Source organism: Cucumis melo, chromosome 4 (assembly GCF_025177605.1).
Source record: "Cucumis melo cultivar AY chromosome 4, USDA_Cmelo_AY_1.0, whole genome shotgun sequence".
NCBI lineage: Eukaryota > Viridiplantae > Streptophyta > Magnoliopsida > Cucurbitales > Cucurbitaceae > Cucumis > Cucumis melo.
In genome coordinates this window covers 2,455,129-2,471,342 of record NC_066860.1, presented here as the reverse complement: position 1 = coordinate 2,471,342, position 16,214 = coordinate 2,455,129, and the positions used below count along the sequence as shown (strand labels likewise).

At 33.8% G+C, this 16,214-nt stretch overlaps 3 protein-coding genes across 4 annotated transcripts; 1 reads left to right on the top strand and 2 right to left on the bottom strand.

Annotated features, from left to right (window-relative positions):
• Positions 1-55: 55 nt before the first annotated feature.
• On the bottom strand, positions 56-1,411 carry LOC103503717 (RING-H2 finger protein ATL66-like). The gene has a single exon (XM_008468025.3). The coding sequence runs from the start codon at positions 1,048-1,050 to the stop codon at positions 394-396; it is 657 nt and encodes a 218-aa protein (XP_008466247.2). The 5' UTR covers positions 1,051-1,411; the 3' UTR covers positions 56-393.
• Positions 1,412-3,309: 1,898 nt separating this feature from the next.
• On the bottom strand, positions 3,310-6,902 carry LOC103503716 (rhomboid-like protein 11, chloroplastic). Of its 2 annotated transcripts, none has more exons than XM_008468023.3 (7): positions 6,600-6,902; positions 6,324-6,448; positions 4,939-5,024; positions 4,715-4,755; positions 4,420-4,586; positions 4,274-4,336; positions 3,310-3,642 (listed from the first exon to the last, which is right to left on the bottom strand). In XM_008468023.3, exons 1-7 carry the CDS (start codon positions 6,835-6,837, stop codon positions 3,451-3,453), a joined length of 912 nt encoding a protein of 303 aa, XP_008466245.2. In that variant the 5' UTR covers positions 6,838-6,902; the 3' UTR covers positions 3,310-3,450. The 2 variants fall into 2 exon arrangements, with proteins under 2 accessions (XP_008466245.2, XP_008466246.2); XM_008468024.3 differs by having other exon boundaries at positions 6,324-6,434; positions 6,600-6,877.
• Positions 6,903-9,817: 2,915 nt separating this feature from the next.
• On the top strand, positions 9,818-15,979 carry LOC103503715 (signal peptide peptidase). The gene is made up of 12 exons (XM_008468021.3): positions 9,818-10,120; positions 10,349-10,473; positions 11,383-11,498; positions 11,608-11,759; positions 11,874-11,959; positions 12,526-12,653; positions 12,950-13,000; positions 13,555-13,641; positions 13,784-13,853; positions 14,897-15,033; positions 15,264-15,341; positions 15,522-15,979. The coding sequence occupies exons 2-12, from the start codon at positions 10,434-10,436 to the stop codon at positions 15,600-15,602; spliced, it is 1,026 nt and encodes a 341-aa protein (XP_008466243.2). The 5' UTR covers positions 9,818-10,120; positions 10,349-10,433; the 3' UTR covers positions 15,603-15,979.
• Positions 15,980-16,214: the final 235 nt, after the last annotated feature.

The window sequence follows — 16,214 nt, the reverse complement described above, 5'->3', positions numbered from 1 at the left end:
TTGATCTCCAACTTCGTGTAGCATTCGTTTTCTAAATGAATTGCTTCTTTCATCATACATAATGAGTCAAGATCGTTATATTGAATCTTGATGGTGTCAATCTCTACAAATGCATTTCCTATTCTTCAGAGAAATAAAAACTTGAGGGGAAAAAACAAATTCGACCATAAACTTTGAGTTGTTGCAATCTTTAGCTTAAACTTTAAAGGTGTTACACAACGTTAATTCTTTAATGACAAGAAGACTGACGACCTATGACATCCTCAGAAATCAAGCTGATTTCTTTGAGAGAAGAACTTCTATACAGCTAAGTACAAAAACACTCTCTAATTTCCCTCTCAGAATTTAAATCTCCTATTTGTTCTTAGGGTTAAGTAACCGTTGGTTAAATTTTCAACGAAATTCCCTTCTGCACAAAGGACATGAATTGTTTATATTGAGCCATTTGAGAATACAGTACTTGTGATAGACGTGCCCGCAAGGGATTCTTGTCACCTCCTCCTCCTTTTCCTCTTCCCTTTCACAGTTGAGATCTTCATAACAAACGCAGCACTGATCTCCCATCTCTTCCCGCCCATTCTCATCATCATATTTCTCATCCATTAGCCGCTCGATGACCGACGCTGGCGCCCCATTCCTCACCGGCGGTGAATACTGTGGTGGGTCCAGGTCCAGGTCTACCGAGATCGTGTAGAGTAAATCCACTGTGGCGATGAGGTGGAAATTAAGATTGAGGTTGCCGGCGGCCAGTTGAAGGGCGAAGGAGGAGATATTGTGGAATATGGCGGTGGAGTCTGCCGGAGAGAGGAATTGAAGGAGCAAGTCGTGGAAGAAGAAGGGTGGGTTTTCAAGTTCAAGCTCCGGCAGAGGAAAGTGAAACAGAGCATCGGAAATCGGAGTTGGGAAAGTTTGTTGGATGATTTGGTTGGAAGATGGAGACACTAATTTGCTGTATCTCCTTAATCGGATTTCCACGAGTTGCTCGTCTGCGGTGGTGGCGACGCTGCTGTGAATACAGCATTCAAGAGACAGAGTCGTAGTGGAAGACATGGTGATGGATGAAAATACGTTTATGAGAAATTCTGATTTATTAACAGCAGCACCAGCACTAGCAGCAGCAGAAGAAGAAGAAGAAGAAGAAGAAAGATGTGTTTGATTTTGGGAATTTCTCTCTTAAATCAATCGGCCGTTGGGTTAGAATTGAACAATTTGAGAGATGGAGTTTCGATTAGTAAAACAGGGGAAGGAAGACGGTAGAGGGCGGTGAGATCGATAGATACTGTCAAGAGATTTTCTGACCGTTGGAAATTTCTAATTTGAACTGCCTGTGGTTAGCGCTCCACCGACGGCCGTCGTTCGGATTTATGTAACGGCTCTTTTCGTCCTGGTCTCTCCCTCCTGTGTTACCAAAACATTTCCTTCCCACTTCTATTTCTTTTTTTCTTTAAAAGAAGATATATACCTGATAGATACAAATCCGAAAATTTTCATAAATATATCAACTAGTAAAATAGTCATTTTTTAAATATTTGAAGTTTTTCTTTCATCCCCAATTTTTTTCTTTCTTTCTTTTTCTTTGGGTACATGAATCGTTTTTCTTCTTTTTCATGTATAAAAAATTTAAAAAAAAAATCGTTTAGATTGAAGTAGTCAAATTTAACAATCACGTGAGAAAAATAAATGATCATATACCAAAAGAATTAAATAAAAATTGTTTAGTCAAGTATAAACTATCATGTAACAAAGAATCTTGTAAAAAAATCTGTTAACCAAATCTAAACGTGTTCCCAAAATGATTATATAACTAAATTAAAATATATAATTGAAATCATTCAAATCTAAATGATCGTCCACCAAATGATAGTCAAATCTAAATGTACCAAATATATTATGTGACCAAGCGTTGTTAATGAGACATTTTTTGTATTTTTCATTGTGACCCGTTGACTTCTTCCGATTTTAGAATTGTTGTAAATATTGTGCTACTTTATTATACTTTTTAAAAGACTCCTACAAATATAGCAACTAAATTAAAAATATAATATCTTTATTAAAAAAAATTAAAGTATAGCAAAATCTTTATAGTGTATAATAATAAAAGTCTATCATAAGAGTTAAAAATATAATATCTTTATTAAAAAAATTAAAGTATAGCAAAATCTTTATAGTGTATAATAATAAAAGTCTATCATAAGAGTTTACGTGCGTTTGTTATTTTTCTAATTTTTTTAATTTTTGTTACAACTTAATTTTTTTTTTTTTCATATTTGAAAAGTACAAATATTACTATATTTTAGTTTAATTTTGTTATATTTAAAAATAACTATTTTAATTAATCATTTTATATTTATTTATAAGTTCATATTGGTTATAAATATTTATTTTTCAAATTTAAAATATTGGTGTTTCAATACTTTTCCTTCAATTATTTTTTTATTAAAATTATTGTTATAAACGCATTTTCCAAGCGCCAAAGATTATTCCATAAGAAAGTTTGGATAGGAATGTTATTAAGACAATATTAGTAAACAGTTAGGAAAGTTGATGAGATATTTGGTTAAAACTTAGGAGTATAGGAAGTGGTCAGAGGTTGATGGATTCTTTTGGTGAACAACTTACTTATTAGTTCTAGTTTTATTTTGGTTCTATTAATCTCGTGTTGATTTGTCATTAAGATCTAAACGAATTATTTATTTCATCACATACTTGTATCGATCTCTACAAATATATTTTTTAATCTTCAATCTCGTTTGAGTTAAAGAAATATAAATTTGAGAAGAAATAACCAAATCTAACCATAAACTTTCGATCATTGTCATCTTAACATTAAACTTAATTCAAGCTCTTGCTCCAAATAGGAAGAAGTTCAATGAATTATAAAATAAATGTGCGATATGAAATTAACAAAATAATTAAATTTATGCATAGCTTTATTTTATTGATATTGATGAAAAAAATGTATATTTAAAAATAACAAAATAAATTAAAATATTTACCAGTTACGGTAAAACTTTTGAATTTTATCAATCACAGAAACTGATAACTTTCAATAACATTGATAGAAGAATATCATGTCTATAAAATATTTGTTATTGGTAAAATCTGAAATTTAGCTCTAACTTGTAAATATTTTGTTAAATTTACTATTTTCGACAATTACTCCTTTTTTAGCTAAAATTAGTGCTTTAAATAACGAAAATTAAACATCTCGTAATACTTACTTAAATTTAGGATTTTATTAAATGCTTTTGGAGAAATCATAGCCATTGTTCATACTTTTTGAGAAATTGTAACGGTTGATATCTAATGTTTAAGAGAAATTGTAATGATTCACATTCACAGCCTATAATCAAAACTGTAGCAGAAAATTTTTAGAGAAGATACAAACAAAGAACACATATTATACAACTGAAATACATTTCAATTTCAAAGTGGAATGGCCTATTGGAATCATCTTCCTTTCCTATGCAAAGCTGATGCATCTTGATCAAGAGATTGAGAAGGAATTCTACTAAGAAGCCATACCAGAAGGACACCAACCAGCGCCCCGGAGAGATGTGCAACATGGTTCACATTCTGCAATGGATGTCCTCCACGGAAGCTTCCCGACAATGCGGTCGACGCTTGAGCTGCTTCCATGACCTATTACGACCAGGGAAAATAACAAATGAATAAGCAAGCGTCCCAACCTTTGCCTTGCACGGAAGCGACACAATTTCATTGATGCTATGAAATTACAAAAGGGGAATGTGCCGATATGGAGATTACAATTGGAAGGGAGAGTAGAAAAGCCTATAGTAGTGGAGTAAAAAGAGCCATTTACACCATGTCAAAATCGTATTAGTTGTAGCATTAAAAAATTATAATAAGAGTCTTTTTTTTCTTTTGGAAGATTCTTCTATTTCACCATATGTTCCAATAGAATGATTAAAAATAAAGTTCTCCCAAAGAAGCTTCTTCTTTCCTTCTGGAAAGGGTGGGCTTCCAAGGAGGTGGGAAAGAAGAATAACAAAAGTCTCGAGAACCGTACGCCAATTAAAAGATGATCCCTATATTATGAAAAGGAAAAGGAAAGCCAATGCTAATTCATTCTAATAAATTAGAGGAAAATCAAGATATGATAAATTAGCAATTAACTAGGGATATGGAAAGAAAGAACATTATATCCTATGCCCTAGTATTTCTTTCCCAACCTGCCAATCCCCAACTTGGGAAGGATGCTTAGTATTTACGTTTTTAAGAACATAAGGGCAAAAAGAGAACTTATTACTACCTTCTCTATAACGAATTGACCAAGTATAAGGACTTCAAGTATCTTCCTCCAATCCCATGACATCTGGCACGAAGGAATTTCTTCATTAAAAATGTTGTATTCAATTCCTAATGAGAGTAATGAATCATTACGTTTTAGATAGTTACCTTTACAAGAACACTTATGGTAAACAAACCAAAAACAGCACCAGAAGCTCCAACTGAAACAGCATTTCTTGGTAAAATTAGCCATGAGACAACGTTTGCACCTACACCAGTAAGAATATAGGAAAGCCACAAAGCAAAGTTTCCTTCCTCTTCTTCAACAAGTTTCCCTGTTGATCACACATAATGGAACTAAATGTCAAAACATTTTGGTTATTTTATGGTTTCAATGTCCAGAAAGAAAGTTGATGCCATTATAGGGAGAAAAAATAATAATGATTTGGAAGGTGTTTCTCACCAAATATATACAAGAAAAAAAGATTGCTAGAGAGATGGTTCCTGCAAACATTCACAGAATGGCAAGCACTACATCAAACAATGCTTGTAAAAGCAGCAAATTGCATTATCGTGAGAAGATGGAAGCTTCTGCCTGTGCGTGTGTGTGTGTGTAAACTCCACTGAATTTAAGTGTAGATGAGAAATCTGAAATTTGGATGATCTTGAAAAGCACAAAAAACTCACCAATTAGCGTGACAAAATGTTGCTGTAAAAAATTGATACCAAGCAGGACGATTGTGATACAGGTACAAAGCTCCTATATTACGAACCTACGAAAATGAAATTTTAGACAACGTTTGATAACCATTTAGTATTTTGTGATACATGTATAAATACTTACTAGTGAGTTTGTTTTTTTTTCTACTTCCAAATGTGTTAATAATCATGGATTCATGGATAGGCTTAGAATGAATCTTTCAGAAAGGAAATAGAGTTTTGACTGTTTAGTTGACTATTATGGATCTTGATTCCAGAGAGGACAAAAGGATTTCGTTTTTGGAAGTTTTGAAAGAGTAAATCCCTCTTTGTTCATCTTCTGAGGGCTCCAAACACTATTGAGGAAAAGGATACCAAAGCAATAAAGGTGAGAGTGCTTTCATGAACTACTTGTTGTGGAAACTCAGCTCCCCCATAATGTGCTTAAAGAACAGTTTTTAGATTCTTTTCTTCTTCCCAATTGTTGTATTTTGTGCAAGACTAGTGAGAATGCTAAAGGCATCCTTATGCTCTACTTATGCTTCAATATTATGGGAACAACTATTTTACAAGTTCGGCTGTTGTTGGAGCAAGCCATAGACTATCTAAGTCATTGTTAAGGATTTTCTTTGAAGCCATGCTTCAAAGAAAAGCTGAAGTATGTATCGGAGGAAAACTGCAATGATTGTCGTCTTTGATAGTAGTGGAAGGTGAGCAATTGGAGAACTTTCAGTGGCTCTCATAGAGCTTTGGAGACTTAATAAACTATCAACCGGTGGACTATCTTTCTTATGACACAATCGACCTAATAAACTATCAACCGGTGGACTTTCTTCAAGAATAGCTATAAAAGAGAAGGAGGAGGGCGTAGTTTATTGAAACTTATGAGGATGCAGCAGCACTTGATGAACATCAAATGAATCTCAAGTCTGTGATGCGGGCTGCTTTGTCTAAACTAGGCAGGATAAATTGGCTAACTTTCCTACTCAGATAGCATCTCTAACGGGAAATGAAATATGAAAAATTGGAGTGGGAATAAGGGTGCTATGAGTCATTTTCAAATCTGGATGGAAAGGATGGAAATGCTGAACGAAATGGTTTTATTTTTTTGATTTGCTGGATATGAATCATCAGAAGGATTACGCTTCTCGAGCTATTTCCTGGGCTACGCCTACTTGAAAGAAAAGAGCTGCAGCTACTGTCGCGCAACTTTGTTCCTCAGCTTCCACAATGAGAAAACTTGAACTATCAATCCCTAGTGGCCTGACCTCTAATACGGGGGCTTAGAGAGCCATCAATTTTAGGGGAATTATTTTTCACTCTATCGAAAGGCAACAACGAGAAAAGTAAACATAAGAGAACAAAAACCCTACCTGAAAAATGTGATCAGCCACATATATTCCAATGTTGAGAAGAATAATCCAGAATATACCATTAACACGCTTCTCCGTTTTCCGATTCTGCAGTGGTTTTCCAAGCTCCAACTGTGATATCAAATCTAACAAACATTTAAAAAACACAAAATTCTTTTTTTACTTTCATTCAACCGCACACATCTTTCATCAAACAAAATCGCAAAATTCCTCTATAAAACCATAACAAAACAGATTAAGATACTGTTCCAAAAAGCGGAAAAAGAAAAAGAGAACCTGCATCGTTCATCTTGCAGGTCGCGATGGGTTTCATACAAAAGGAACGCGAGTGGAGAGGAAGAACATGGGTAAATTGGGGAAGGGAATGGAAGAATGGAGAGGGAAATCTGAGTGAGGTTAAGGTGAAGCTGGATTGAAGAGAAATGGAAGTTAAAGGCATTTGGTTGTTGCTTAGTGTTGGAGGTTTCGAAATTCGGCCTCCATGAAGCTGCAGCTGCTGCAACTGAAACTGCATTGGGAATTTGAGAGCGATAAGCCAATTGGACAAATCGGTGGAGTAAAGAACTAATAGTGAAATGTGTGAATATATATCTTATGGCTAAACAAAATTAAAATAAGGTTTAGCTTCCAAAAATAGAAATCAAGGAAGCACTACCTTTTTGCCTTATGCTATTTTAAAATATAGAAAGTAAACCAAGGTATGTGCAACCTAAATCTATTACGAACCATAAATCTAGATAGTAGTATATCTTGATTTATGTATTATAAATCGTGATACTTTACAAAATTAAATATATTCATATTTACATTTATTGTCATGATAGATATAGATGTAGTCTATCGTGATCTATCATAGATAAATTGTGATATTTTACGATTCAAATGAGTTTGCTTATTATCATGATACCTAGATCGTAGTATATTTTTGCCTATTCGAGGGTGACATTATGTTGCATTTGTAGATATTTTCAAAAGTAACATTTAAAATAATTTATTTTTATTTTATACATAAATTATAGGGTTTCTTCAAGAATTGAAAAAAAAAAACGACAAACTATTTAACAAAACCACTAAAATAAAAAAAATATTACATTTGATTTTTGTATGAAGTGTAAATATTTGGCCAAATGTTCTATTTTTGACAGTTTTTCTAAATTCTAAAATTAAATAATTCAAAGTATATTGAAACTAAAATTGAACTAGTTTCACTAGAAGAAAATGATTCATCGTGGGAACCGTCCAAAATTGGCTAATATACCATCAACTTTACTACAAAAGTGTTTGTTTTGAAACTTTATGGACCAAATAAACATAAACTTTAAATCTCGAAAGTCAAAAGTATATTTTACCTTAAATTTATCCTTAAAAAATAACCTAAAACATAAACATGAATAATGATGCTAGAAAGAAAATAAATATTATTAATCAAAATTTTAAGGTTTCAAAAGTTCAAAATAGGTATTTTAAAACACGATGCAAGTTCTAGATTTAGAGCTTTAGCCATGTAAACAATTGAGGTCAATAGAAGATCAAGACAACAACTATATCAAACAAAAAAAACTCAAATTTGACGTCTTTTGAATTTTTTAAAAAATTGTGGAAGGGGATTGTTTCTTTTTCTTTTTTCTTTTTATTTCTTTAATTTAGGAGGTTAAACGTTGAAGTATCATCAATAGATGTATTGTGTTTGAAACTATACCATCTACAATTTGTACATGTTGTTTAAGGAACGGAAAAGAAAAGAATAAAAGAAAGGAAAAAGAGAAAAGGAACAATAAAGAAAAATTAAGCTCATAGTCTAACAATGCGAAACTTTGCACAAATGGTAAAATCAGTTAGTCCTATTTAAGTGGGAGGTTGAAATTGAGAAATAAAGTTTGCTCTCGTTTATGGATGGCTTTTAACTGTTATCTAAGTATCATTTGATTGTTGTTTTTTTAATTGTTTTTGTCTTTTAACTATATTATCCTTTTTTTTCAACTAATTAGTAGTTTTTAATATTGATTCATGATGATTTTCGTATGATTCTCTAACTTATAATTAATACGATGGTTTGATATTGTTTATTGTTTTATTAATTATTAACTCATTTTAATATTGTCATATGACCGGAGACCGATGGAAGTAGAGACGAGGAGGGTATCCCCGCCCTACGTTAATGAATGAAGGGCACTGATAACGTGCATTACATCGGTCATGGTCTTGGTGCAGATTACTTTACCTCCTCTATAATGATGAGAATTTTTTCCAAGGACTAGAATCCAAATGGGGATCCCCAACCCCAACTCTAATTCTAAAAAACATTGTACGGGATCGAGGGGTGTTCCCACCCTGACTCCCTTGCAACCATAATTGCGAATGACTTTATAGTTAAATCCAGTCAAATTCTTGATTAACTAACTTCCTAATCAAAATGAAAATGAATTTATAATTAAGAAGGGAGTGTAAATCTAGAAGAATATGGAAATGAATGATCGAGAGAAATGGATCAAAAATATTTGAGAGAAACTTCTCAATGCAATTCAAAGGAGGATAATCAGCAAAAACTAAAATTTATTAAAAAAACTCAAAAGGTGACAAACTTGAGCTATGAAGGAGAAATAAAAAAGAAGGGAATGTCAATTATGTAGTTACAAGCTATAACAAGCTGGAGTTGATTTTTCGATCAAACCTAACTGATACCTAATGAACTATAATCAAATTAGACTTCGTTTACGAAGAAGTGCAAACGGACTATTAATTGGTCGATCAAATGATTTAAGCCTTTAAATATTTTTAAAAATGTGTATAAGTTTGGATTTTTCTGACCCGACACCCACCAAACCTCTTTTTAGCTCCGACCGTCCTGGTTGATCGACTCAATTTATGTTTATACATGCTCAACCTTAAATTTTAGAATAAAATTGTAGGGCAATTATCGTAAATGACAAAAAAATATTAAAAATATTTATAAAAAAATATAAAAAAATTTCAAATTTTATAATGAGCCTTCCTATCATATAAAATATAAATTTTTGTTATATTTTATAAGTATTTTAATTTATTTTACTATATTTTAAAATAAAAAACATTCTAAATATTAAAATTTTACTCAATTTACAAAATTTATTTTTAAAAATGCAATCCATTATTACAAATAAATCAGTGATAAAAATGGTAAAAATATTATTATAAATATATACCAATTTTATGTATCAATAGCTAACTTTTTTCTAATTACCAATTTTTTTTAGTGCATTCTAATTATCAAATTTATATACCTAAATTGACACTAATTAAACTGTATCGGAAAAGAAATCAACGGTTTACTGAGACGTCACGCTTCTGAAGTGACACGTAAAGAGGGAGGAATTCAATTCCGACGTGGCGAAATGTGAATGGATGAAAATCAGCAATAAGACGTGGCTTCATTTCCGTACACGCTGTCGTGATTTAATTTTATAAATATTTAGTCCAATCACAGACAACCGCTAGCATCATTTCTCATTTTTTAAACCAATAGAAACACGCCACGTCTCAAACGAAACGCTTCTCCGTATAAAATCCCAGTCGTCGTTGAAGGTCAGACGATGTTAATTAACAGTCCGGTGGATCGACGTCCTTTTTAATTTCTACTTTTACCCTTTCGTTTCCTTTTTTTTTCTTTTTTCCGTTTGTTTTTCCTTTCCGTTCGTGGAGTTAAACCCTAAATCTGAAAATTTTGTGAAAAAAAATAAAATAATTCCTTCTCTTTCTTCGGCGAGCTCTCCGATCTGCGTGGTCAAATCCACTCGAAGTCTTCGAGCCGCCGATGATTGGTACGGTTGTTTTTGTTCGTTTCTTTCTCCAATACAACGGGTTTCTTTATTATTGTTGCTGTTTCCATTTCTTGTTTTTTTTTCTTTTTCTTTTTTAATTTATGGTTATTTGGTTATGCTCGTAGGTTGAATTGCGCTTCGAAATTACGACATTTTGAGATTGATGATTTGATGCTTGATGTTTGGTTTTGGGTTAGTGTAATTGATGTTGTTTGAGTTTGATTGCAGAGGGAGCAATTGCGAGACAATTATCTTAGTTATTTTGCGGATTGATAGTGCTGGTTGAAAGGTGTTTAATTAAGAACTGCCCAACATGAAGAACGCCGAGCGCATTGCGAATTTTGCTCTAGCGGGTGGGTAACCAATTTATTGTACTGATTTTTCTTCCCTGTAAATTACGTACGATTTAGGTTGGTCTGCGTTAATGTGGAGATCTTTGTTTCTTTTGTGTTAAGTTGTTTTGTTTATGAATGTTAAGCGTAGGGAGAATTGTGTATAATTAGTCTGGGACTGGGTATATTATCAATAGAATTAGCAGACCCATATTAGTCCTAATATCAATTGCCCAATTAGATAGCTTTTATTGAATAGTCAATTTTTTTTTTTCTCAAGGGTCTCTATCATCTGCCGCTAGAAATCTGATAGCTAACCTGTCATTCTAAATGCTATACGTAATCTTGGTAGTTATATGGTATGATCACAGATTATAATCTTGACAGATTGACATCCGTAGTTTCTTGGAATTCTTTGCAAGATCCGTATATCTGGTAGTCTAGGACTTAGATCTAGGTATCTCTAGTTTGTACTAGAGAGTGGGCAAATCATGTCCACGTGCATTTGTTGTTTTCTTACTTGTTAGTTATCGCTGGTAGGATATGGTAATTGTTGTCTGGAAATTGAATACGATGGAAATGAGAAAATGAAAATTCCCTGTATCCTGGAATCATCATGGCAAGATATACGTATTGTTAAATGTGGATTATGTTATTCTGGGAAGACTAAGTAACTCACTTTGGAAGCACCACGAAGAATTGTATGAATATTCATTGATCTTGATGGGTCTGAATGAATTTGTACTTCAGATTTCTATCCACTGGAACTAAATAAAATGGTACTAATAGGAATATAAATATTTGAGAATGATATTACCACGTTGCCATCTTATAATTTAAATGTCATGTAACTCATTAGTCAGAGTCAGACATGCTATCTGAAACTCCAGTGTATGGTGAAGCTTAACCTATTCTACTTTTTACGTGCAGGATTGACTCTAGCTCCACTTGTTATGAAGGTTGATCCTAATGTGAACGTTGTTCTGACTGCTTGTCTAACTGTCTATGTGGGCTGTTATCGGTCTGTGAAACCCACTCCACCTTCCGTAAGTGCAACGAGGAAGTTACTTCAAGTTGTTAATTGCTTTCACTTTCTTCATTTCTTGTATGATTATAAATCCATTTGCTTACACTGTCTTATTATGGAACGTGCAGGAGACAATGTCCAGTGAACACGCCATGCGTTTTCCCTTTGTTGGGAGTGCAATGCTTTTATCTCTTTTCTTGCTTTTCAAGTTTCTATCGAAGGACTTGGTTAATGCAGTCTTGACATGCTACTTTTTTGTGCTTGGGATCCTTGCTCTTTCGTATGTATTCAAATGTGTTTGCTCATAAGCATTTTTTCCTTATTGCTGATATAATTAAGTGTGCTGCTCTGAATTCAATTTTATTAATGATTATCCTCATGCTATTCTATCTAGAGCGACTCTGTTGCCTGCTATTAAGCGATATCTGCCAGACCATTGGAATGAAGATGCTATTGTGTGGCGTTTTCCATATTTCCGGGGTATGTGATTTTGCTTTTTCCTGATGTAGTTTCATGAAAAATGAGTAAATTTCCAAGTCTTCGTGTGTGCTGTTTTCCTTTGGTTCCACATATCTATTATGGTCATGGCTATTTTTTACTTTAGGCTACCTTTTCTCCTATGAGGAAATCTATGGCAAAAGATCCTAGGTTTCAAATGAAACATTGTCAGTTGGTATTTTTGGAGCTCTTTTGTGGCTTTGAAGACTATTTTGTCACTTTCCTATCAAGGAATTTGAAGTTTAATGGTTTTTATTATAGTTTCCATATGATTATACTTGTTTGCCAGGCTTGTACAAATATTTTATTTTATTTTAATTTTTTTTCTCCCTGGAAGTTCGTAGGTTAAATGCCAAGATCTTTGAAAACATGGACAGTGACATTCTGTTGTTTTCTAACCCATATGATATTTTGGAATCTTGTTCAGTTATAACTTTATTTTTTATTTGGATTTCTCCGTTTCTCTCAAGATTCAGATGTTTTGATTTGCTTGACCTTATCTCATTTTATCATGCAGAATGATATTTTTCCTTTCATTTCTTACACAGCTTTGGAGATCGAGTTCACCAGGTCCCAGGTTGTTGCAGCAATTCCTGGAACCTTCTTTTGTGCATGGTATGCTCTGAAGAAACACTGGCTGGCTAACAATATCTTGGGCCTTGCCTTTTGTATCCAGGTACAGTAGCAACCTTTTAAAATAAATTACACCATAGCCATTGGTTTAGCAATCCGTCCTCCTTCAATTCCTTAAAAAGTATGTGGTTGGGGGTCCTTTGCTGGCTGCCAAGCCTTTTGTTGGGTTTAATTCAAGAATTAAATCGTCAAGTATCTCTAAAAGTAGCTATTGGATTTTTCTGCAATTTTTTTGGTACATCAGAGAACATGTTTAATTGATTTGGTATCTCTTTATTGGCTGATTACCTGTGTTTGAGCACATGATGAAGTAATTGTATCTCTGTTTTCCATTTGCAGGGAATTGAAATGCTCTCTCTTGGTTCTTTTAAGACTGGTGCCATACTTTTGGTAAGAATTGGAATACAAGAATCTGATATTGAAAGTTAATGGTAATTCAAGAATCAAGGTTAATTGGTTACAATTGTGTAGAATATTTGGGGCATGTTTGGCCCAAAGCATTGAAGTTGGGGAGTGTGAACTCCCCTCCTTGTTTGGCCCATGGCCAAGGAGTTCCTAAACCCACTCTACTCCAGGCTCCACGACTAAGAAATATCAATTTGTTGACTTATTAGGTCCTTCTACCATGACTAAACAACTCCCTAAACTAAACAGTTTCTCCTTGCCTCAAACCTTTACTTTATCAATTTCACTCAATATAGTGACTGAGTTTTGAGAAAACTAACAGGAAACGCATATTTCACTGCACCAAATATTAGAGTTATCTCTCTAATATTTTTTGGTCTAAGTATTCTGGAACCACCTAGATACTTTGGCTGTTATGATTAATCAATGCTATGTTGGTGGTACAATTATTTGATTGTCCCTTTGCACATGTTCTGATCAGTCGTGTATTTTTCCCCCTGTTATTAATTGTACTTTCTTTCTTTCTAATTTGCTCATAGGCTGGACTGTTTGTATACGATATCTTCTGGGTTTTCTTTACTCCAGTGATGGTTAGTGTTGCAAAATCGTTTGATGCACCCATAAAGGTCTGTACTCTTGCTTAACTTAAAAACGTGTTGTTCTCACCATATTTTTCTTTTATTTGATACTTGTTGATGACATTTCACAGAGAAATGTGATTTAGGTCAAGCTGACTGTCTAATTATGGTTTTCTAAATTTATTTGTAGCTTTTGTTCCCCACCGCAGATGCCGCCAGACCATTTTCCATGCTTGGACTAGGTGACATTGTCATTCCTGGTGAGTTTTTAGTGTCAATCTACATCTGTTGGATTTGTGGTAGCATATATCTCTGGGGTGTTTATCCCAAATATTTTTCACATTTTATTTGTATCAACATCATTACCTCTGTCATGTAATCTTGATATTAGATGAGGTGTTGGCAGGAAAACTAAATATAATGTCGGTGTAGTGAAGATAAATGGTGGTGACATAATTGAACTTCCCCTTGTATTGCTAACTGTTCTATGTTGGACCTACAATTCTTTTCACATCACCAGCCAACTACGCTTTTCATCTTCGTACCATTCTGAAGCAAATTAGGATCTGCATGTGCACTGTTCATATAGCTTCCAACTGTTCTCTTTCATTAATGTGTCTAAATATAAGCCCTTTTTGTTGTTGAGTCATATTGGCTTACCAAGGTACACAGTAGACACACTGGGTTATTATCTATGGGAGAGAGAGATGATGTTAAAATTTATTATTCTAATAGTTATGAAGAAACATAGAAAATTGTACTATTGATCGTTGGTTGAAAAAAAAGAAGAAAAAAAGCACTTGGTTTTAGTTTATGAAAGAAAATGCTATTTTTCTCTTTACTGCAATGATTTTTGTAGGTGATTATTTAGACGTGGTAGAATTTCAGATTTATCTTAGATGTTTTCTGTGCATATTTTGGTGGTTTAGTTTTTCTGGAAAGTGGAAGATTACTGTGCCCTTGGCCTTGATAAATCATGCTAGTTTCGTGGTGGTAGTGGCTCATTGAAAGAGACCTTCATGTTCCAAAAAAGAGAAAAACACTGCTTAGAGTTCTTAAGGATGAGAGATCCCTATGCCTAAATCAGGAGGATCAAAAGAGGAAAGGCCTCCAATCTAAGAAAGTGTTACATTGTGAGAGTATTGAATAAACCATCTGAAAATGAACATCGAAGCTGCTTGATGGATTAGCATTCTCAGTTCTCTTTTTTGATAGATCTTGTGCTTTAATTTCGTCAGAATTCTTACCTTGCAATTCATGGAAAACCATTAAGGAAGTATTGATTTTGTTTTTCTTCCTCTAGGCATCTTTGTTGCACTGGCTCTTCGATTTGATGCATCCAGAGGAAAAGATGGTCAATATTTTAAGAGTGCATTTTTGGGATACTCAGTTGGTTTGGTCCTCACAATAATAGTGATGAATTGGTTTCAAGCTGCTCAGGTAACCTCTGCATTCTCGTTGCACTTTTTCTGGCTTATGCATCTCTGATTCAAATGATTTCCTACATGGTTTAATTATTTTATCAAATATATTAATACTCTTGCAATTTGCTCAACTATGTATGTATCAAGAAGCTTGGTATGATCACTTGTATGTCTTGATTCTAACTCTTTTATGTGAAATTGAAAATATCTGGCCTTATCTTTTCATTTGCTTTTCTTATTTTGCAGCCTGCACTTCTGTACATTGTGCCTGCTGTTATTGGATTTTTGGCTGCTCATGTCATATGGAATGGGGATGTGAAACCGGTTTGTTCCCTTTTTATCTTGCTCTCAAATTATCTTTGTTTTGATGGTCGATTTTACTCATTCATAGAACGACACGGCCACACCCCACCCTGCCAAAAGTTTAGCTTAAAGGAAACTCACGGTCTGGTTCTGTCAAAATAAAATTTTGAATTCGGTTATTTTACTCTACTTTTTGTGCAGTTGTTAGAGTTTGACGAGTCGAAGACGGGTATTGCATCTGAAGGTGGGGGTGAAGATGATAAAGGAAGCAAGAAGGAATGAATATGGAAAAAGGTGGATGGGGTGGTGGGGAGGCATAATTTTCCAGGTGATGAGGCCAAGCAAATGTGCGTTGTTTGTATGAGAGATACCAAGATCATCATCATTCATCTTATCCCCAATTCTCATCCCTCTTTTAAGTTAAAGAAAAAAAATTGGGCTAATTTATGTGCAAAAACTTTGCCTACAGTTGTATCCAAACAAACAAACAGATTTTGAAATGAGGTAGCACCAAGTCAAGTCCTGTCCCTGTCCTCTTTTTAGCTCTCTTAGTTTTCACCTCATCAGAAGCTTTTATTTCAACTTTGCCCCATTTGCTTGGGGTTTTTATAGCAAATTTAAATATTTTATAAAGGCCCTCCATCGTCTTTCCTTCTTCAGCTTCTATTTTTTTGATCATTCATGTTTAGTCGCGACATTTTTATTTCTTTTGTTATATTAAATGGGAGTTTGGACCCACAACTACAAAACTATAGATAGGTTACTAATATTCATTGTTCAGTCATATTTTAATTCTAACTACTGATAATGCTCGGCAATTTGAAATGATCGAAACTATGTCTTGTGAGGAAGTACGTCCAACTGAAACCCATTCATGCTGTGGTGAAGTCTCGA

Bases quoted from the DNA above. Each gene is read 5' to 3' on its own strand.
- LOC103503717 (XM_008468025.3), bottom strand. From the start codon at position 1,050: ATGTCTTCCACTACGACTCTGTCTCTTGAATGCTGTATTCACAGCAGC.
- LOC103503716 (XM_008468023.3), bottom strand. From the start codon at position 6,837: ATGCAGTTTCAGTTGCAGCAGCTGCAGCTTCATGGAGGCCGAATTTCG. The intron at 4,337-4,419 runs GTAACTATCTAA...CCTTCGTGCCAG, and splicing joins CCATAAGTGTTCTTGTAAAG to ATGTCATGGGATTGGAGGAA. The intron at 3,643-4,273 runs GTAGTAATAAGT...TGGTCGTAATAG, and splicing joins GTCAATTCGTTATAGAGAAG to GTCATGGAAGCAGCTCAAGC.
- LOC103503715 (XM_008468021.3), top strand. From the start codon at position 10,434: ATGAAGAACGCCGAGCGCATTGCGAATTTTGCTCTAGCGG. The intron at 11,499-11,607 runs GTAAGTGCAACG...TGGAACGTGCAG, and splicing joins TGAAACCCACTCCACCTTCC to GAGACAATGTCCAGTGAACA. The intron at 13,642-13,783 runs GTCTGTACTCTT...ATTTATTTGTAG, and splicing joins CGTTTGATGCACCCATAAAG to CTTTTGTTCCCCACCGCAGA.